General features: G+C 41.0%; 1 protein-coding gene across 2 annotated transcripts in view; it reads right to left on the bottom strand.

The window, feature by feature from the left end:
• The window catches only part of LOC141052452 (solute carrier family 46 member 2-like), a 43,019-nt gene extending 20,170 nt beyond the window's left edge, over positions 1 to 22,849 (bottom strand). The window contains exons 1-3 of one of the 2 annotated variants that reach the window (XM_073549688.1): positions 22,711 to 22,849; positions 21,783 to 21,876; positions 3,544 to 4,593 (exon numbers count right to left, since the gene is read on the bottom strand). In XM_073549688.1, coding sequence (XP_073405789.1) covers positions 3,544 to 4,564 — 1,021 coding nt within the window. In that variant the 5' untranslated portion in view covers positions 4,565 to 4,593; positions 21,783 to 21,876; positions 22,711 to 22,849. The remainder of the gene's footprint in view (positions 1 to 3,543; positions 4,594 to 21,782; positions 21,877 to 22,710) is intronic. The other variant, XM_073549689.1, reaches the window with a different exon arrangement.
• Between the last annotated feature and the right edge of the window lie 299 nt (positions 22,850 to 23,148).

The following is a 23,148-nucleotide window of genomic DNA, read 5'->3' as shown; positions in this document are numbered from 1 at the left end:
TAAACATGAGAAATCGCTGGTCAATTTTTAACCCTTATAACTTCCTAACAAAAAAAAATTTTGTTTCCAAAATTGTGCTTATGTAAAGTAGACATGTGGGAAATGTTATTTATTAACTATTTTGTGTCACATAACTCTGGTTTAAGGGCATAAAAATTCAAAGTTTGAAAATTGCAAAATTTTCAAAATTTTCGCCAGATTTCCGTTTTTTTTCATAAATAAACGCAAGTTATAGCAAAGAAATTTTACCGCTAAAGGGAAGTAAAATATGTCAAGAGAAAATGATCTGGAATGCTTCAACGGATCTCGGCGATTCTCAGAGTTATTACCTCCTAAAGGGACAGTGGTCAGAATTGTAAAAATTGGCCCGGGAATTAATATGCAACCCACCCTTGGGAGTAAAGGGGTTAAATTTATTTATTGGTATTTTAACAAGTGTACAAAAACGAGTCCTCAAATTATAGCTTAATAATACAGCGGGAAAAACAGCAGATTAACATCAGGTGCTATAATAAAACACCCCCCAAGGTCCGTGTTGCAAGAGTAAAAAGGGTTTTGATTAATCATCAAATGAAAGTCAGTTTCCTACATAGCAGCTCTCCAACAATTTCCCAAGGAATTTAAAAGTCCAACTTTAATTTTCCCAAGGTCTCCTGCAATTCACCCAAGAGGTACCAACTTGATCCTCGGAAGGGAAGGACAATCGACCGGATATCTGACCTAGAAAGTAAATTCGTTAGAAACCTCCTCCATTTAGTGAAGAATTTCTGCACCTCTTTATCCACACATCTCTTTCTGCTTCGATCCTTTCAGAAATCAGGGCCCTGCGAGCCTCGTCAACCACAGCTTTCATTGTGGGGACCGTTGAGTTCAGCCATCCCCTGAGTATGATTCTTTTCGTCACTATTGCAGTCGTGGTACATCTGCATATCTGATTTTCCCAATCTATGTCATCCCAAACAGTGCAAAATCCAGATCTTTGGATCTAATGCCATCCAGACTCCTATCAGATCTTTCATTATCCTTTGGACCTCTTTCCAAATGCCCTGTATTTCCCTACAATCCCATAGTCCATGCAGCATATCTGTGTCCTGCATCTTGCATTTGGGGTAAAATTGGATTCTATCGACCAAGGTACCTCTAGATGGAATATTGAACACCATAATAGCCCTATGAATAATCCTTAAGTACGAATCTCTCTATCTTTCATTAATTATATTTTCAAGTACTGCTTTCAAAGCCCCTCAAATTTTGTCCCCTATGTCTGAATTCCCAGTTGGTGCTCCCAACTTTTTTTTGTACCCGAGGGTAACAGGTGCCCCCCCAGCATCACATAAATGGAGGATATATTAGCCTCCTTTAAATCTAACGACATCACTTCATCCCAAGTATTATCCACATACTGCGCTTCTACTTTAATAAGGGCGTCCAAGACGTCATGTTTCAACTGCTTATATTGCAGGAATTGTACTTTTGATAACTGCAACTTGTCTATGATCTCCTTCCCATTTAGCCATCGAGACTTTGATGCATGGAATAAACCCCTCAATGAATGAATCCCTCCAAGCTGCAAACATTCTATTTTCCCTCCCCAAGGGAAAACCTGGATATGCCCATGGGTCCAGATATTTAGAAACTTTCCAGGGGAGACATAACTTCTTTTGAACCACCTTCCAAGCTGCTATTATGTCTCTAAAAACTACCGCAGACTTGAGTAGTGAAGGGGTCTGGGTTCTAGAAGTATGCAGCACTGAAACTAATCTCCACCATCTAATTAACTCCGATTCTAAATCGAAGTCTGAGTATCTGCTTGTGCCTTTAATCCAGTCCAGAATATGACATGATAAACAGGCCAAATTGTAACCTCTTACATCAGGGAAGCCTATCCTACCCCGATCCTTAGGTAACATTAACCATCCCCAGATTAATCCTTGGCCGTTTCCCCTGCCAAACAAACCTAGTGAAGGCTCTATTAAGTCTTCCCAAATCAACCTGTTTCAGCAATAGAGGGACAGTCTGGAGAGGATACAGCAATTTCGGAAAGCTCATCATTTTGACCAGGTGGCACCTCCCCAACACCGACAACGAGAGCCCTACCCACCTTTTTAATTAATGTTCGATTTTGCTAATGAGGGGTTCATAATTTATATATTAATCCCGTTGATCTCGTAAATTGTATTCCCAGATACCTTATGGATTCTTTTGCCAATGAAGTTCCCAGAGTCTCTGACAAACCTGAATGGCTAGCTTTAGTGCCCGCCTGGTTCTTAAGGAACATAACCTCGCATTTTGATCTGTTGATTTTAAACCCTGAGAATTTCCCAAAATGTTCCAATTTCCCCAACAACCCTGGGAGCTCTCGCACCGGGTCATTCATGTAAAGAGCCACGTCGTCTGCGAATAGACTCGCTCTAATCACTCGACGACCTTCTTAAATACTCGAAAAACCATCCTTTCCACATAGAAATCTCGCAAGAGGTTCTATCGCCAAGAAAAAGAGTAAAGGGGGTAGCGGACATCCCTGACAAGTCCCTGTATGGCTGGTTAGCAAAAATACAGGGAAACCCACACCGTTTTTTTTTTTTTTAATTCTTTATTTACAGCGCAGGGTCGGCTGATGAATACTCCTATCCGCTGCTCCTGCTCTCACTGTAATTAGCGGCAGCAGGTGTCGGATGATAGGACTTGTTGTCCCATCAGCTAACACCAGTGACCGGAGGTGAACTTAATACCTCCAATCAAAGCTGAGCGCTCACTCTGTCTTTTGACAGCGTGGGAACCGCGGCTTTCTGACCGGCGGTGAGGATTTCACCACCAATCAGAAGCCGTGTTTGCCGTGCTGTCATGCACATGACAGCGCAGAAAATACTGGATGTTTGGGCCCCCTATTCAAGTGAATTTTTTTTGTTTTTTTACCGCATGTGCGTTGGAAGAAGGTTAGTCTTATACTCTATATTTTAACTGGAAGAGTTGTGGGTTGTTTTATACGCCCAGTTGTCTTATACCCTGGAAAATACTGTAATTTTCTTGCAGTGTGTTATGCAAATGAAGAGCTGCTTTTTACAGTACCAGCAAAATGAGATTTTTTTGCTTGTTTTTTTTTCCTTGCCTCAATTGGAAAATTACAGCTTTTTAGAAATATGCAGCATTTCAATTCTTTCAGCTTTTTTTTCACCTATAGAAAGTAATGCAAAAATGCAACTAAGCTTTTTTTGCAGCGTTTTTGGTGAATTAAACCATTATCAAATAAGTACTGCAGACAAATCACATAAACAATCCACACCAAGAAGACGCAGCAAAAAAAGTTGCAAAAATGCTGTGAAAACATAAAAAAACAGGTGTTTTGAATGTTTTTATAACCAAGAGAGTCGTTTTTGACAGCTGGAAAAAAACGCTTAAAAAAATGAAACATGTGAACATAGCCTAAAATTTCATATGCACAATTTCCAAAAATAATATGCAGGTCTTCTTATTACTCTAGTTTATATCTAAATTCTCCTGTATGCAAATTGTTGCACTACTTGTTCAATGATAAATACTTACCAATATAATACATATATGTTGCCTGCACAAAGGCCATGATTATAAGTCCAGAACCAAATGAAATAATTCCAATAGTAATTAATCCCAAATCGCCTGTAAATCGAGAAAAAATAAAAACTCCTAGAAAGCTGGTGATGTAGGTCATGTAAGCAGCGGCATTGCCATAACCAACTTCTACGGGACCCCAATTTAGAGGCTTCTTTAGTACAAACACATTGATTACATCATCAGTTGCCGTAAACGCAACATTAAAAAGTATTGCACTGACAAACAATGTAATAAGAATGAGTTTCGATGGTGCATTAAGAACAGAATTTTCGGTCTCTTGTACAGTAGTATTTCTAGAGTCTTTTAAAAGTCTGGTGGTCTCTGAATTATCATCTTCTTCTGGTGTCCTCAGAACAAAAATGCTGTATAGGACACAAAATGCGTAGCCACCAATGCTACAGAACATAAGAATAGTTCCTTGATGGCTCGTTATATGTAATAACTCAAATAAATGTCCTGATACCAAGCTACCTACAAATCCTGCTAATCCATACACCATTTCAATAATAATAAGTTTAAGAGATCGTCTTCTTTCAGAAGAACATGAAGAAGCCCAAGCCATAACACCGGACCAATAGGTTGTGAACCAGCCTGTTAAACCATTCAGTGCTGCAGATCCAAATATCACTTCCACTGGCCATTCCCAGATGATGACAAACAACAAAAACATTCTTGATAGGAGGTATCCGAGCAATGGAACACATATAGTGACTTTCCTGCTCGTCCTGTCTGCAATTTTTGCTAAGAGATAGGCAGACAGAAGAGGCGTTAATCCCATGATGACATTATAAATTATGTAGAAGTTCGAGATGGCTTTCTGTAACATGTCATCTCTACTACAGTTGGATGGAACCTCTTGGCTGTTGATGGATGTGTTGTAATGATTTCTTACCACCATAAGCAGTGCCGTATCATAGAAGGAGCTCGCAACCTGAGCCCCTGCAACTACTGGCTCAATCCACATCCGAGACATCTATTGCAGATAATTAGTCTAAAGAGGACCTATCACAAGAGAGAAACAAAAGAATGGCAACATAAATTATAAGAAATATTCCAAATACATATCATTAACAGAACTGAGGAATTCCCTCAGTATGACAAGGATGGAGTTTTTTTTTACTTTAATTTGTGGAATTTTGATATAGAAAAGATATATATCGTTGTATACCCATTAGCCAGTAAATAGAAAAATATTAAGATTTGAGAGTCCTCAGTGGTTGATACCTTTTAATGACTAACTAAAAAGATGGTAACAAATTGCAAGCTATTGAGACTAGTCAGGTCTCTTCATAAGGCATAGAATGATACAAAATCTGAAGAGTCACATATTTATGCAAAACAGGGCACAGGAATGCAATAGATGAGACAAGCGAAGTGAAGCAGAATTATCAGTATGGGAGGGGAATTAACAGTCGTGGCAGTAAATATTAGAATAGTTCATAGATAAAGAGTGTGAAAGTTTTATTCTCCTGTGATTGAGGTCTTGTCCATGATTGTGATGCCCCCAAAAGGTCTGAGGAGCACATTCCTTAGTTGATAAAGAAAGATATAAAGACATAAATAAATGTGACACCTTCATTCCTGCACTGAGTGTGTCAAAGGTTGTCATAAGTTTGTATTCCGACTCTTCTGTCTCTATGAGATTTCAAGTTACCGTACCTTTTAATACTAGTAATTTCATGTTCATGATGCTGTGTTCAGGGATACAAAAATCTTTGGCCACAGGTGCCATATTTTTCAGACTATAAGATGCACTTTTTCCACCAAAAATGTGGAGGAAAATGGAGGGGGTCTTAGAATCGGTATGACCTGGTCAGGATCGCTAAATGGTCGCTAGTGAGCTGCCAAACTTGCAGATCTCACCAGCGTCACAGCAGCGATAAGCGGTCCATCGGCAGTCGCCCTTACCTGTCACACCGCAGCGTTGATGACGACTTCCGCCTGCGTCCATGCGTCGCTAGTCGGCACCAGCGGGATGCCAACGAGGAAAAAATGGCCCAGGACATTCAAGCGCGATCAGCGATATCCAGCGGGGGGGGTCGCAGGTATGTGTCACACAAAGCGAGATCACTAGTGATATCGCTGTTGCGTCACAAAATTGGTGACGCTTTAGCGATATCGCTAACGATCTCGCTATGAGTAAAAGGCCCTTAACACTGTGCTTACTACTAAAGAGTAATGAATATTCACTGCGCTCCATGCACATATTTCTATTCCAGCAGCTGTCCTCTGCTTGTAAGCAGCGCATGACGTCCCTGCAATGCGCTGCTTACAAGCATAAAGCAACTGCTGGTAATGGAACAGGACGCTGCGAGGGACCGCAGGAAGGTAAGTGTAATGGTTTCGTTTTTTTTTTTTTTAAATGTTTTTCTGATGGGGGCCATGCATATCAGGATGGGGATGGGGGGGTCAATCATACCAGAATGAGGATGGGGCTATGCATACCAAGATGTAGATGGGGGCCCTGTGTACCAGGATAGGGATAAGGGGACCATGCATAACAGGATAGGGATGGGGGCCACTCATACCAGGATAAGGATAGGGCCATGCATACCAGAACGGAGATGGGGTCCCTGCATATCAGGATAGAGATGAGGGGGCCATGCATAGGAGCATGGGGGCCAATCATACCAGGATAAAGATGAGGGGGCCATGCCCACCAGGCTAGGGATGAGGGAGCCATGCATACCAGGCTAGGCATGAGGAAGTCATGCATACACGGTTGGGGATGCATTGGCCATGAATACCAGGATGGGGATGAGGGGACCATATACACGAGGTTAAAGGATATAAGTACAGAGTTGACTACATTTTTTGCTTCAATTTTTTTTTCTAATTTCCTCCTCTAAAATGTTGGTGCATCTTATAGTCCCAAAAATATGGTAGATCTATTATTTTTTCTTTTATTGTATGGCTATGAGGATTCATCCTTCTTCTAAGTTTTTGCCCCGTCTCCCTCACATACAGACCCTCAGTTGGACATTTGGTACATATAATTAAGTGCACCACATTACATGTGATGCAGCTGAAAGTACCTGGGATTCTGCTTACATTGAGTTTTCCTCCACTGGAACTCAACTGTGATTCTATAAAGCAACTGAAAGGTAAATGGAGCTTTGTGCTTAAATTTAGGAGGACTTTTAGTAACAGATAAATTTACCAACGTTGTCATTCTATCAAGTCACAGATCTATTGAATATAATGTCACAATCAGTGAACCTATTTTTCTCAGAAATTTGTCTAAAACCAATCACAAAGCTAGTGACTTCATCAAATCCAAAAATCATCACAGAAAAAGTAGCCATACTTACTGACACATGCTCACAATACCAATACATTGCAGGGAGCAGCAGATCTTCATGATAAAAGGTGGAGGCAGCATGGGTACAAAATACTGATTGGCAACCATATACCTATTATCCATGTGGGGTGTGCTTATATTATAAATGGACATGGATAAGGCTTGTTTGAGGTGCCATTCACAAACATATGTATTGTGCACCATAGCGGCATACAGCTTATTAGAAGCCCCCTGAAAGATGGTCACTTCTTTGAATTGATTTGCAACTTTCCAAGCCTGAAGCCATTAAAAGAATCTCAAAAGACTGAACATATACACAGCAAGTTGTTTTTACATTGCAGTGAATATGTTCATTCTTTTTAGTGTTCATTTACCTTCTTTTTTTAAGGAGGGTTATGGGGAGGACCCTCCTGCAAAAAAAATTGTGTGTGCACTTTGGCTTAGAGGTTTTTACGCATGTGCTCGGATTGTTTAGCGCAAGCGTGGATTGTGGGGCCACGGTGCTGTGGACCAAGGAAAGACAGGAGGGTAGTGACTAAGTGCCTCCTGTTATGAAAGGGTCACCGAGGAGGATAGCAGGCCCAGGCTAAGCCACAGAAAACCAGAGAGGTTGGTAACTAAGCGGATTGCAGACCCCTGATCCTATCCACACAACTAGCAGTAGCCATAGAGCGTACCTACGATGATCCTAGACGCGTCGGCACAGCCGGAGAGCTAACTAAACCTAAAGCAAGAAAGGGGAAATCTAAACTGCCCCGGAGCAGACCCCAAATGAATAGATAGCCCCCAAACATATATTGTCGGTGAGACAAGATGAAAACACAAACGCAGGCAGGAAAATAGACTGAGCAAATGATGGGGCCCACACTGACTAGACAGGACAGGAAAGGAAAGACACTGTCTGCAATCACGCAAAAATCCCTACAAAAAGTCAAACACGTCTGATGCACAAAAAACACTGAAGTCACACGACTTTGCCCCCACTATATCAGTACTCTGGTATATTCTGAAAGCAAAGGAAAAAGAGACCAATATAACAGGGGACAAAACAAACTGGCACAAGCAGTAACATATGGGAGGTGATTCAGCACAGCCCCAGCTGGAGCTGGCTGACCAGCACAAAGCAGAGATAAACAAAACCAGATCAAATGCAAATAGAATAGAAAATGAACCACTTAGCTGAACCATGCACGGACAGAGCAGGAGACAGACCTCAGAAGGAACAGGAAGAAAATCACCAGCAGGGATAGAGGGAGTCAGCTGTCTTAAATCCCAATCTGAAACCCCAGATCTCCAATTGTCATCCTCATTATCAGGTGGCCAGCCTCTGTCAATCAGATCAGCTCCACTACCTCCAGTAACTACCAGAGGGAGCCCAGAAAGAGAAATCGCAACCCCTCTGTCATTCTGACCAGCTCCACTACCTTCAGTAATAACCAGAGGGAGGCCAGAAAGAGAATTCACCACATTACCCCCCCTTGAGGAGGGGTTACTGAACCCTCATTCACGCCACAAGGCCGGTCAGGATGGGCCCAGTGAAAGGCACGAACCAATCTTTCGGCATGAATGTCAGAAGCAGTGACCCAAGAATTATCCTCCTGGCCATAACCCTTCCATTTGACCAAGTACTGGAGTCTCCGTCTAGCCAAACGAGAATCCAATATTTTCTCTACCTCATATTCCACATTGCCTTTAACCAATACAGGGTCAGGAGGCGCCGACATGGGAACTACAAACCTCTTCAACAGAGATTTATGAAACACGTTATGAATCTTAAACGTAACTGGAAGAGCCAAACGGAAAGAAACGGGATTGGATTTCCAAAATCTTATAAGGTCCAATGAATCTTGTCTTGAATTTTGGAGAGGCAACCTTCATAGGAATATTCTTTGAAGACAACCAAACCAAATCACACACTTTAAACCGGGGACCAATGGTCCTATGCCGGTTGGAAAACCGTTGGGCTTTTTCCTGAGATTGGGACAACTTATCAACCACTTGGTCCCAAATCTGCTGCATTCTCTCTACCACAGAATCCACACTTGGGCAGGCCAAAGATTCCACCTGCCCTGAAGAAAATCAAGGATGAAACGCAAAGTTACAGAAAAAGGGCGACATCAAAGTGGCAGAACTAGCCCTATTGTTTAGCGCGAATTTGGCCAAGGGCAAAAATGAGACCCAGTCATCCTGAACAGCAGATATGAAACATCTCAAATAGGACTCCAAAGTCTGGTTTGTTCTCTCAGTCTGCCCATTAGTCTGAGGATGAAATGCAGAGGAGAAAGATACTGTAACTGAATTCCCAATTTGGAACAAAAAGCTCTACAAAATCTGGAAACAAACTGGACTCCTCTGTCCGACACAATGTTCTCAGGAATCCCGTGCAACCGAACCACCTGTTGTAAAAACAATGGCACCAACTCAGAAGAAGATGGCAACTTTGGGAGTGGTACAAGAGGGACCATCTTAGAAAATCTATCACAGATCACCCAGATAAGTCATTCTCTGAGAGACAGGAAGATCAGAAAAATAAAATCCTTTGAAATATGGGTCCCTGGCCTCTTGGGCACCGGCAGGGGCATCAACAACCCACTAGAACGAGAACAGGGCTTGGACCGAGAACAAGTCCCACGGGACTGCACAAAATTCCTGACATCACGAGATAAGGCAGGCCACCAAAAAGACTGAGTCACCAAATCTCTGGTACCAAAAATACCTGGAGGACCAACCAATGCGAGCAATTAATTTCATACATTACTCCTTCCCTCCACTGGTCAGGGACATACAATTTTCCCATAGGGCAACGTTCAGGTTTCTCCTCCTGAAATTCCTCCAGGGCACGTCTTAAATAGGGTGAGATGGCGGAAAGAACTACACCCTCACCTAGAATGGTAGTAGGCTGGGTCACATCAAGAGAATCAGCAAAGAAACTCCTAGAAAGGGCGTCCGCCTTAACATTCTTCGTGCCCGGAAGAAAAGAGACCACAAAATTAAAACACGTGAAAAACAAGGCCCACCTAGCCTGTCTAGGATTCAAGCGTTTGGCTGATTCAAGATAAATCAAATTCTTGTGGTCGGTGAGGACTACAACTTGATGTCTAGCTCCCTCCAACCAATGTCTCCACTCTTCAAATGCCCATTTCATGGCCAACAATTCCTGATTCCCCACGTCATAGTTACGTTCAGATGGGGAGAATTTTCGAGAAAAGAAGGCACAGGGATTCATCTTAGAAGTCACCGGATCTCTTTGGGACAAAACGGCTCCTGTACCAATCTCAAAAGCATCTACCTCCACCTGAAATGGGAGTGAGACATCAGGTTGCCGTAGAACCGGAGCAGAAGTGAATCTCCGCTTAAGCTCCTGAAGTGCTGAAACTGCCTCTGGAGACCAATTCACCACATCAGCGCCCTTTTTGGTCAAATCAGTCAGTGGTTTGACAATACCAGAAAAATTACTTATAAGTTTACGGTAGAAATTAGCAAAACCCAAAAACTTCTGGAGAGCCTTCAAAGAAATGGGCTGAACCCAATCATATATGGCCTGCATCTTGGCCGGGTCCATTGCAATTGCAGACAGGGACAAAATGAATCCCAAAAATGAAATCCTCTGAACACCAAAGAGGCACTTCGATCCCTTAACATACAGAGAATTTTCCCTCAAAATCCGGAACACAGTCCAGACATGTTCCACATGAGAATCCCAATCACTGGAAAAGATCAAAATATCATCCAGATAAATGATCAAAAACGTATCCACAAAGTCCTGGAAAATATCGTTCATAAAAGATTGGAAGACAGAAGGGGCATTAGTGAGCCCAAAAGGCATCACCAGGTGCTCAAAATGTCCCTCCGGAGTATTAAACGCCGTCTTCCATTCATCCCCGTGCTTGATGCGAATACGAATATACACCCCCCTGAGGTCAAGCTTGGTAAACCAACAGGCACTTTTAACTCTGGAAAATAAATCAGAAATCAGGGGTAACGGGTACTGATATTTAACAGTGATTTTGTTAAGGGAACGATTAGTCAATACATGGCCTTAATGAACCATCTTTCTTGGTCACAAAAAACCCCCCAGCACCTAAAGGTGAAGAAGATGGTCTAATATGACCCTTCTCCTACGACTCCTTGATAGAAGATCACATAGCATCATGTTCAGGTACAGATAAATTGAAAAGTCGACACTTGGGAAATTTACACCCGGGCCACGCCTCCTGATGAAGAAAGGTGAAACACGCGTTGAGGCGGCAGGCGAAGGTCAGAGTGTTTCCCACATGTAAGATCTTTATGTTCCATTACTTATACTTCACATTGTAGTATCAGTCAGATTAGGGATGTGGACATGGTCCTAGACTTAACATCTTGAATCTATTTATTATTTTTGCACTGTCACTTTACTGGATGAAATATTAGAGTAAATAGGGTGTAGCTGGGTTCAGCCTATACATATTAGGCTTATTTATTTGTATATCGATTAAGCGCTTTTTTGTGCACTGGCACCTTATAATTATATAAATATATTTATTATTTTTAATTATGTATTATTGGTATTCTTGTAATTTCTTAGTACTTTAAGTGCTGTTTTTTTAGCACTGGCACCTTGTATAAATATTAAGCATAATTAATTTATATACCCAGTTTTATGTTGATTCAGTAGGTCTGTTATATTGCATTGTAGCTGCATTTTTTCCTTCCTACATGTTTAGATAGTGGTACTCTGGCTATACGTGCATACAGTTGTGGCCAAAAGTATTGACACCTCTGCAATTCTGTCAGATAATACTCAGTTTCTTCCTGAAAATGATTGCAAACACATTCTTTGGTATTATTATCTTCATTTAATTTGCCTTAAATGAAAAAACACAAAAAGAAGAATTGTCCTAAAGCCAAATTGGATATAATTCCACACCAAACAAAAAAGAGGGTGGACAAAAGTATTGGCATTGTTCGAAAAATCATGTGATGCTTCTCTAATTTGTGTAATTAACAGCACCTGTAACTTACCTGTGGCACCTATCAGATGTTGGCAATAACTAAATCACACTTGCAGCCAGTTGACATGGATTAAAGCTGACTAATCCTCTGTCCTGTGTCCTTGTGTGTACCACATTGAGCATGGAGAAAAGAAAGAAGACCAAAGAACTGTCTGAGGACTTGAGAAACCAAATTGTGAGGAAGCATGAGCAATCTCAAGGCTACAAGTCCATCTCCAAGGACCTGAATGTTCCTGTGTCTAATGTGCGCAGTGTCATCAAGAAGTTTAAAGCCCATGGCACTGTGGCTAACCTCCCTAGATGTGGATGGAAAAGATAAATTGACAAGAGATTTAAACGCAAGATTGTGCGAATGTCGGATAAAGAACCTCGACTAACATCCAAACAAGTTCAAGCTGCCCTGCTGTCCGAGGGTACAACAGTGTCAACCCGTACTATCCATCGGCGTCTGAATGAAAAGGGACTGTATGGTAGGAGACCCAGGAAGACCCCACTTCTTACCCCGAGACATAAAAAAGCCAGGCTGGAGTTTGCCAAAACTTACCTGAAAAAGCCTAAAACGTTTTGGAAGAATGTTCTCTGGTCTGATGAGACAAAAGTAGAGGTTTTTGGGCAAAGGCATCAACATAGAGTTTACAGGTGAAAAAAAAAGAGGCATTCAAAGAAAAGAACACGGTCCCTACAGTCAAACATGGCGGAGGTTCCCTGATGTTTTGGGGTTGCTTTGCTGCCTCTGGCACTGGACTGGTTGACCGTGTGCATGGCATTATGAAGTCTGAAGACTACCAACAAATTTTGCAGCATAATGTAGGGCCCACTGTGAGAAAGCTGGGTCTCCCCTCAGAGGTCATGGGTCTTCCAGCAGAACAATGACCCAAAACACACTTCAAAAAGCACTAGAAAATGGTTTGAGAGAAAGCACTGGAGACTTCTAAGGTGGCCAAAATGAGTCCAGACCTGAATCCCATAGAACACCTGTGGAGAGATCTAAAAATGGCAGTTTGGAGAAGGCACCCTTCAAATATCAGGGACCTGGAGTAGTTTGCCAAAGAAGAATGGTCTAAAATTCCAGCAGAGCATTGTAAGAAACTCATTGATGGTTACTGGAAGCGGTTGGTCGCAGTTATTTTGGCTAAAGGTTGTGCAACCAAGTATTAGGCTGAGGGTGCCAATACTTTTCTCTGGCCCATTTTTGGAGTTTTGTGTGAAATGATCAATGTTTTGCTTTTTGCTTCATTCTCTTTTGTGTTTTTTCATTTAAGACAAATTAAATGAAGATAATAATACCAAAGAATTTGTGTTTGCAATCATTTTCAGGAAGAAACTGAGTATTATCTGACAGAATTGCAGGGGTGTCAATACTTTGGGCCACAACTGTAGATAAAAGAACCTTATCAAAGAAATGAATAAAAAATAGACTTTGAATCATTTTCCTCAATAATAAATTCACAAGATCATGTATGTTACTGACAAAAGTATGTGAACCTCTAGGATTAGCAGATAATTTGAAGGTCCAATTAGAGTTTTCAATTTTGTTTTCAATTAAAGGGATGACAATCAGGCTTGAGTGGGAGACCGTTTATGTGAAAAGAACAGGGATCTGTCAAAGTATGATTTTTACTACACGTGTTTATGGAATTGTATCATGGCATGAACAAAGGAGATTTCTTTGGACCTCAGAAGAAGAGTATTTGATACTCAACAAGATGGAAAAGGTTACAAAACTATCTTTAAAAAGTTTGGACTCCACTAACCCACGGTCAGATAGAATGTGTACAAATGGAGGAAATCCTCCATTATTACCCTGACCAGGTAAGGTCAACAAACAAAGATCATTCCAGGAGCAAGGCATAAAATAGTCTGGTTGGTCAGAAAACAACTGAAGGTGACCTTTAAGCAACTAAAGGCCCCTGTCACATTAGGTTATGTTAATGAATCCACCATCTGGAGGACACTGAACAACATTGGTGTGCATGGCAGGAAGGCAAGGAGAAAGATACTCCTTTCCAAAAAGAATGTTGCCACGTCTGCAGTTCAGTAAAAATCATATGGACAAGCCAAAAGGCTAATGGAATAACATTTTCTGGACAGACGAGCCCAAAATTATGTTTTTTGGCAAAAAAAACAAACAAAAAAACACTCATATATATGTGAAACACAATAGTGGTAGTATCAAGGATGGGGCCTATTTTGCAGTATCTGCACCAGAACAACTTGCCATCACTTATGAAAATATAAATTTTGACAGAAAATTCTAAAGGAAAATGTGGATACTTCTTTCCAAAAGGGTTGAAACGCCGAACAAGACCACCACAAGTGTATATAGCTGCTTTCGTTCTCTCCACATCTCCAGCAATTTGTCTCTGCAGTATGTTGCCATCTTCAAATTTGATTGGGTGTAATATACCATTTAGTAATAATTTTAAATGAGTTTTCCTGAATTCGTACACACTGTGAAGGGCCATGGGAGTTCCTATAAATATGATTATTTTGTGAGATAGAAAAGGAGGTACCCAAGTGCCTCTCCCAGTGTGCCATGTATGCCCGTTTTAGAGGTACATCCATCTTAAATAGAGATTGATAAATCGTAGAGAGAAGTCTGACTGGTGTTCTTGTTGTGGCACATAAGATTTTGTAAGGAGTTAACCCCTTTCTGCCATGAGACGTACTATCCCGTCCATGTGCCCTGGGACTTAATTCCCAGGGACGGGATAGTACATCATAGCGATCACCCATGTGGTGAGCGCCGCTGATCGCGGCCGGGCGTCAGCTGATTATCACAGCTGACACCCGGCACAATGTGTCAGGGGCGGTCACGGACCACCCCCGACACGTTAACCCCTTGCACACCGCGATCAAACACGATCGCGGTGTACCGGGGGTTAAAAGGAAGCATCGGCAGGGAGGGGGCTCCCTCCGTGCTTCCGTGAGCCCCCCACGGCAGCGCAATGTGCAGCGCTGCTGTGGGGGGCTCCTTCCCTGCAGGCCCCCCGAATCCAAGATGGCAACAGGGACCTTCGGGGGCCTGCAGGGAGCCGGCTTCCTCAGTGCCTGCAAAGCGCAGGCACGAGGAAGCCTGCTGCACTGTCTGTGACAGATCGCTGATCTGTCACAGTGATCTGTGATGTGACAGATCAGCGATCTGTCACAGGACAGTGATGTCCCACCTGGGACAATGTAATAAAGTAAAAAAAAAAAAAAAAAGCCAAATAAATTAGAAAAAAAAAAAAATATATTCCCCCAATAAATTCATTTTTTGGAAATAAAAAAAAAAAATCAAAAAACAATAAAAGTACACATATTCAGTATCGCCACGTCCGTAACGACCTGCCCTATAAAACTGTCCCATTAGTTAACTCCTTTAGCGAACCACTTAAAAAATAAAAAACGAAGCAAAAAATAATGATTTATTATCATACCGCCGAACAAAAAGTGCAATAACGCGTGATCAAAAAGACGCATATAAATATCCATTGGTACCGCTGAAAACGTCATCTTGTCCCGCAAAAAACGAGGTGCCTTACAGCATCATCAGCAAAAAAATAAAAAAGTTATAGCTCGCAGAATAAAGCGATGCAAAAATAATTATTTTTTATATAAAATAGTTTTCATTGCATAAAACCGTCAAAACATAAAAAAAACCTAAATGAGGTATCGCTGTAACCGTACTGACCCGAAGAATAAAACCGCTTTATCAATTTTACCGCACGCGGAACGGTGTAAACGCACCCCCAAAAGAAATTCATGAAACGCTGGTTTTTGTTCATTCTGCGTCTCAAAAATCGGAATAAAAAGCGATCAAAATATGTCACGTGCCCGAAAATGGTACCAATAAAAACGTCAACTCGTCCCGCAAAAAATAAGACCTCACATGACTCGATGGGTCAAAATACGGAAAAATTATAGCTTTCAATATGTGGTGATGCAAAAAGTATTTTTACAATAAAAGCGTCTTTTAGCGTGCGACAGCCGCCAAAAATAAATACCGCCATAAATAGTAAATCAAACCCCCCGTTATCACCCCCTTAGTTAGGGAAAAATAATAAAATTAAAAGAAAATGTATTTATTTCCATTTCCCCATTAGGGCTAGGGTTAGGGCTGAGATTATGGTTAGGGGTGTGTTGGGGTTAGGGTTTGAGTTAGAATTGGGGGTTTCCACTGTTTGGACACATCAGGGGCTCTCCAAATGCAACATGGCGTCTAATCTCAATTCCAGCCAATTCTGCGTTGAAAAAGTCTAATGGTGGTCCTTCCCTTCCAAGCTCTGCCATGCGCCCAAACAGTGTTTTACCCCCACATATGGGGTATCAGCCTACTCAGGACAAATTGCAAAACATCTTTTGGGGTCCAATTTCTCCTGTTACCCTTAGGAAAATAAAAATTTGGGGCAAAAATATCATTTTTGTGGAAAAAAATGATCTTTTTATTTTCATGGCCGGGCATTATAAACTTCTGTGAAGCCCTTGGGGGTTCAAAGTGCTCACCACACATCTAGATAAGTTCCTTAGGGGTGTAGTTTCCAAAATGGGGTCATTTGTGGGTGGTTTCCACTGTTTAGGTACATTAGAGGCTCTCCAAAGGCAACATGACACCCGCAGACCATTCCATCAAAGTCTGCATTCCAAGACGTCACTACTTCCCTTTTGACCCCCCGACGTGTGCCCATACAGTAGTTTTCTCCCACATATGGGGTGTCAGCGTACTCAGGACAAATTGGACAACAACTTTTGGGGTCCAATTTCTCCTGTTACCCTTGGGAAAATAAAAAAAATGGGGACTAATAGATCATGCTTGTGGAAAAAATACGATTTTTTTTATTTTCACGCCCGGGCGTTATAATCTTCTGTGAAGAACTGGAGGGGTCAAAGTGCTCCCCACACATCTAGATAAGTTCCTTGGGGGGTCTAGTTTCCAAAATGGTGTCATTTGTGGGGGGTTTCCACTGTTTTGGTACATCAGGGGCTCTCCAAATGCGACATGGTGTCAGATCTCAATTCCAGCCAAAAACGTCAAATTGCGCTGCTTCCCTTCCGAGCTCTGCCATGCGCCCAAATAGTGGTTTACCCCCACATGTGGGGTATCAGCGTACTCAGGACAAATTGCATAATAACTTTTAGGGTCCTGTTACCCTTGGGAAAATAAAAATTGGGGGTGAAAAGATCATTTTTATGGAAAAATATATGATTTTTTAATTGTACCGCTGTACGTTATAAACTTCTGTGAAGCCTTTGTGGGTTCAAAGTTCTCACCACACATCTAGATAAGTTCCTTGGGGGGGTCTAGTTTCCAAAATGGTGTCATTTGTGGGGGGTTTCCACTGTTTAGGTACATCAGGGGCTCTCCAAACGTGACATGGCGTCCGATCAGAATTCCAGCCAATTTTGCATTGAAAAAGTCAAACGGCGCTCCTTCCCTTGTGAGCTCAGCCATGCGCCGAAACAGTGGTTCCCCCCACATATCAGGTATCAGCGTACTCAGGACAAATTGCACAATAAATTTTGCAGTCCAATTTCTCCTGTTACCCTTGGTAAAATAAAAAAATTGAACCTGAAGTATTTTTTTTGTGAAAAAAGTTAAATGTTCATTTTTTTTAAATATTCAAAAAATTCCTGTGACGCACCTAAAGGGTTAATAAACTTTTTGAATGTGATTTTGAGCACCTTAAGGGGTGCAGTTTTTAGAATGGTGTCACTTTTGGGTATTTTCTATCATATAGACCCCTCAAAGTGGCTTCAAATGTGATGTGGTCCGTAAAAATAAAATGGTGTTGCAAAAATGAGAAATTGCTGGTCAATTTTTAACCCTTATAACTTCCTAACAAAAAAAAATTTTGGTTCCAAAATTGTGCTGATGTAAAGTAAATATATGGGAAATGTTACTTCTCAATTTTTTTGTGTGCCATATCTCTGTGATTTAAGGGCATAAAAATTCAAAGTTGGAAAATGGCGAAATTTTCAAAATTTTCGCCAAATTTCCATTTTTTTCACAAACAAACGCAAGTTATTTGAATGAAATTTTACCACTAACATGAAGTACAATATGTCATGAGAAAACAATGTCAGAATCACCGGGATCCATGGAAGCGTTTCAGAGTTATTACCTCATAAAGGGACTGTGGTCAGAATTGTAAAAAATGGCCCGGGAGTTAACGTGCAAACCACCCTTGGGGCTTAAGGGGTTAAGGGTCTGTCAAGATCGATCGAGTAGTTTCGTAGGCGAAGTAGGTGGGAAAGTTTTCCATGCTGTAAAAAAGTGAGGCCTGGTAACCCTGGTAATTTACATAACTCTTGTAGGGGGAGAAGGGTCCCATCTTTAAACAGCTGCTCAATCAGAAGGTGCGCTGCCTGATGAGGCAGGGTTCCCATTAGATCAGTGATTTTGGTCAATGGTGAGAGAGGGGGGGCTAGAGCACCACAAGCCTTATTCCATATTTTAATTGTGGCCAGGGTGTGGATATTTTTACATTCAACTGGGGTTGGGTCATCGGAGTGTCCCAGTAAGATGGATCATAGGGGGAGCGAGGACATTGATTCTTTTATCTTAAGCCATTGTTTGTCCTTTGAGCCTCTAATCCAGTCCACTGTTCTGGTCAGGTGTGCAGCCTGATAGTATTTAGCAACGTCCGGTGCTCCCATTCCACCCATATCTTTTGGCAGTGTAAGTGATTTAGTATTTATACAGGGTTTACATTTTTGCCAGATATACTTGAAGAATAAGAATGTACTTTAGCTAGATAAGACATGGGTATTTGAATAGGAGGCATATTAAAAATGTAAATACATTTTGGAAGAATTAGACTTTTTAAGATGTTTTTTCTTCCCATCCATGATAAAACTGTATCTTTCCATGAACCTAGGCATGTGATCGTCGAGTCCAATAAATGTTTAAAATTGAGTTTGAAGAGATCTTTGTCCGAAACGCTTAATTTGATGCCCAAGTACGTTAGACTCTTAGATTGCCAGGCAAAAGGAAAGCTAGATTTGAGTTTGCATACAACACGATTGGGCAGCCCCAGGTTTAGCATTTCAGACTAAGGGCCCCGTCACACATAACGACTCACTAGCGATCCCGACAACGATATGAACTTGTCAGGATCGCTGATGTGTTGCTACATGATCGCTGGTGAGCTGCCAAACAGGCAGCTTCACCAGAGATCAGCACTAGCGACGACGAGCGGGCGCGTCGCTGTGTACTTTAGATACCAGCGCTCTGGTGCAGGGACCTGGTAACCAAGGTAAACATCGGGTTTCTAAGCGCCGCGCAGCACTTAGAAACCCGCTGTTTACCTTGGTTACCAGCTCCTTGCACCAGCGCGCTGGTAACTAAGGTACACAGACCCGCTGTTTACCTTGGATACGAACTGGGAGATCGCTGGTCGTTGCTCTCCCGCCTGCCACACGCAGCGATGCGTGCTGGCCAGTGGGAGACCAATGACCCAAAAAAAGTCCAGAGCTTTCAATAACGATCAGTGATACCCGGCAGGGGGGCCGGTCGCTGATAGATGTCACACACAGCGATCTCGCTGTTGAGATCGCTGTTGCGTCACAAAACTTATGATTCAGCAGCGATCTCGCTAGCGAGATTGCTGTGTGTGACGGGGGCTTTAGTTTAATTTATTTTAAAGTTAGTTAGCTTGCTATATTTATCCAGGATCTCCACCACAGCAGGAATTCCCTGCAACGGTTTAGATAATATTAGTAATAGGTCATCAGCGAAAGCTGTTGTTTTATAGTGGATGTCCTGGACACGCAAGCCTTCCACCTCTGTGCACTGCTGGATAGCCTGTAGGAGAGGCTCTAATGACATCACAAAGAGCAGTGGGGATAATGGATATCCCTGCCGCGTCCCATTGTAGATTTGAAATGAGTTTGTGAGGAACCATTAAGTCTGATTCTTGCCGCGGGCACTGTGTACATTCCCATAATTGCCGTTATTAATGAGGGAGGGAAGCCAAATTTTATTAATGTTTCTTGCAAGAACAACCAGTCCACCCTGTCGAGTGCTTTTTCAGCATCTATACTCATTAACACTAGCAGGGTGTTTCGTAATTTTGCATATTGGATAATGTGCAGGATCTTATAAGTATTATCCTTTCCCTCTCTCCCTTTCACGAATCTGGATTGATTTAAAGAGATTAATAGAGGCAGCACGGCTGCAACTCTGTTTGCCATCATTCTCACATACAATTTTAGGTCCGTATTTAGCAGTGAAGTGATTCAATGCTTTAATCAAGACCCCCGTGTTTGTCATTCCAGATCTCCTATGAGTGTCACCCTGTGGCCAGTATTTATAGCAGATTATTATTTCTTCTTCACATAGCAGGACTGAAGTCCAGCTATGTGTAGCACAAGTGATCAGATGATCGCAGCTTCAAGTCTCCTATGGAGGCTATTGAAGTGTGAAAAAAAGTGTAAAAAAAACCCAAAACTTTAATTTTATTTTAAAAATATAAAAGGTCAAATCACCCCCCATTTGGGCCATTCAAATTAAAGCAAAAAAAAAAAAAAAAGCATACATACACATACTTGGTATCGATGCATTCAGAAATGCCCAATCTATAAAAATATAAAAGGAATGCATTCGATTGGAGTAACGAGTTGCAATAAAATGCTTTAACAGGTGATCAAAAGATTGTATCTACCCCAAAGTGGTATAGATAAAAACATCAGGTCAACGCACAAAAAATAACTGAAAAACGGAGACGCTACAGGTCTCAGAAAATGGTGCCTTTTTTTTTTTTTACAAACTTTTGATTTTGTTTTCACCAGTTAAATAAAAGAGAACCTACATATGTTTGGCGCCTACTAACTCCTAATGACCTGGAGAATCATAACGGCAGGTCAGTTTTAACATTTAGTGAACCTAGCAAAAAAAAAAAAAAAAAAAAAAAGTTATTGCATCTTTTTTTTCAATTTCGTTGCGCTACAAATTTTTTTCCCTGTTTTGCAGTAAACTGTATGGTAAAACCAATGATGTCGTTCAAAAGAGCAACTTATCCAGCAAAAAACAAGCTATCCACGTGGCCATATTGATGGAAAAATAATAAAAAATTATGGCTCTGGGAAGAAGGGGAGCGAAAAACAAAAACTGAAAATCCAAAACTGTTAATAAATCTAGAATAAAGCAAAAATTATTATCGTGTACTCTCAGGATGCTGGATGTTTATGTATCTATATTCTAAAATAAAAAATTAAAAAAAAAAAAAAAATCACTTGAAGCCATAAAATATGTAAAAATATTTTGGGACAAAAATGTTTTTGAATGAAGGTCTTGGAAGGTTGTACAAAAACCAGGACGTAATTAAGGGGTTTGTCTATATAAAAAAATGTAATCAAGATAGAGAATATAGAAAAATAAGTAAAAAACAACCCTATTTATAGTTACGTGATAAAATTCCTTCTCTGCACCTTTGGCGCCATCATTGACATGGTTCCCCACTGTCTGTAATTGTCCGGCAGTGATCATGCAGTGACCATGCGCTCATACCCGCTGCAGTCAATCACTGTAGCGATGCCTACTTGTATTTATTGAGCTAAAAATGAAATTTTTACGCAACGGCGTAATTGGTCGTAATCGTAAAGTCTCCAAACAATATGAGAACAACAACTGGAAAGGACCGCAGTGCTCATCAGTAAGATCTCTGTGTAGTCTTACACATTGCAGTGACTGGCCAAGCATATATGAATGAAGTTACTAATGTATATGTCTGGCATAAGTAACACAGGAAGGCGGCCGTGTCATGCAAGTCTGCAAAGGTTGTAGGGAAAATGTTTCCTGCTCCTGTAAACAAGTTCCAACTTGTTAGTGAAATATGCCATATTACTGTATTATATCAGGAATGTATGGATAATATATATCGTACATTTCATTATGAGCAACAAATGAAAATACTTACAACTGCAAATAGAGAAGCTGTTCTGTGTGGCTGAAAGTTGATATTCTGAAGTTTGGAACAGACGGGAACTTCACTGTTTTTCACTTTTCCACTTCTGGTTTAGTGAAAAAAAAAAAAAAAAAAAAAAAAAAAAGAGAAGAGCTACAGACTGTCCCTCCCCCTCCTGGTATGTAGCAGAAGCCAACCATATAAAGAGAAGTGACAAATTAAAGTGAATTTAATCGAATATTGAAAGAAAAGAGACATCAGCTCTTGTTTCTGCGTGTCAATAAACAATTTTTATCACTTTCAGGCAGATTACAGCTGGGTTCACAAGTGGCAAAAATGTGTGCCAAATTTTTGCAAATCTGTCACTGCAAAATTCACGTGTGAAGCATCATTCAGATGTCTGCTTTCTACATACCCATTGTCAATTCAACTTTAGGGACATCTGTCCGTCTTGTGAGGAAGTATCACGGATTTGGATAATTTTAGCGTATAAAATGTTTGCACTTCCTAAACGTTTCCCTCTTAATAAATAAGTATTGGTTAAACAAATGTCAAACCCAACTGCAAAATTTCATTTGGAAAGATAGCAGACTAAGGGTTGTTAACAAAACAATACAGAAAAAGTAAATTAATGGGGGATGGGGTATCATGAATATATCAAGTTATTATTTGTCAAAGCTAATAAAACAGAGCCATAATTGGGTCATATTCAATGAAAAAATGTTTCAATTTTGGCTCTTTTTATAGATAACAATTTACCTACTCGGAATTTACCATCCATGAACGCTACTATTTATGCCTGAAAATTCTTATATTTGTCCTTAAAATCAACCTCATTTAGTATCATGACCAACATTCCAATAGATAGCCTTGAAATACAGTAGCTATCCCTTATATAAATCTTCATTGTATAAAGAAGAACAAAAGGGATGGCACTCACCGTTCTGAAGTAGTGAATTTATTGTAGGATAAAAAGCATAGGCTCAGGAGAGATGTCTGAACTGTGGACAACGGCCGTTTCACACCAACTGCGCTTCAACGGGTCCTGGAGTCAGGTAACAGGGAGGTTGAACTAAATACACTCACAGGTGTGAACACACCTCCCAGTTGCTGACACTCACTCTCACGCAATAGAGTGAACTAAAAAAATATAACAGACAAGTGAAACAATTAAAATACAATTTCTGAATACAAAAAAACACCAAAACACTATCAATAACGTACTTTTTACAAAAAAAGTTATGCTAATCACAAGAAAACAGACATATCGATCTTTTCATTTAGACCTAGTGGTCCCGTGGCATTAGTACGTAGAATCCATCTGGCTTCTCTTTGTAAGAGAAGTTTGCGGTGGTTCCCCCCTTGCTGTGGTTAAAAA

This window comes from Dendrobates tinctorius, unplaced genomic scaffold (genome assembly GCF_039654945.1).
Source record: "Dendrobates tinctorius isolate UK_male_01 unplaced genomic scaffold, ASM3965494v1 ptg000160l, whole genome shotgun sequence".
Classification (NCBI taxonomy): Eukaryota; Metazoa; Chordata; class Amphibia; order Anura; family Dendrobatidae; genus Dendrobates; species Dendrobates tinctorius.
Note: the sequence above shows the minus strand (reverse complement) of the source record. Positions and strands in the feature narration are given on the sequence as shown.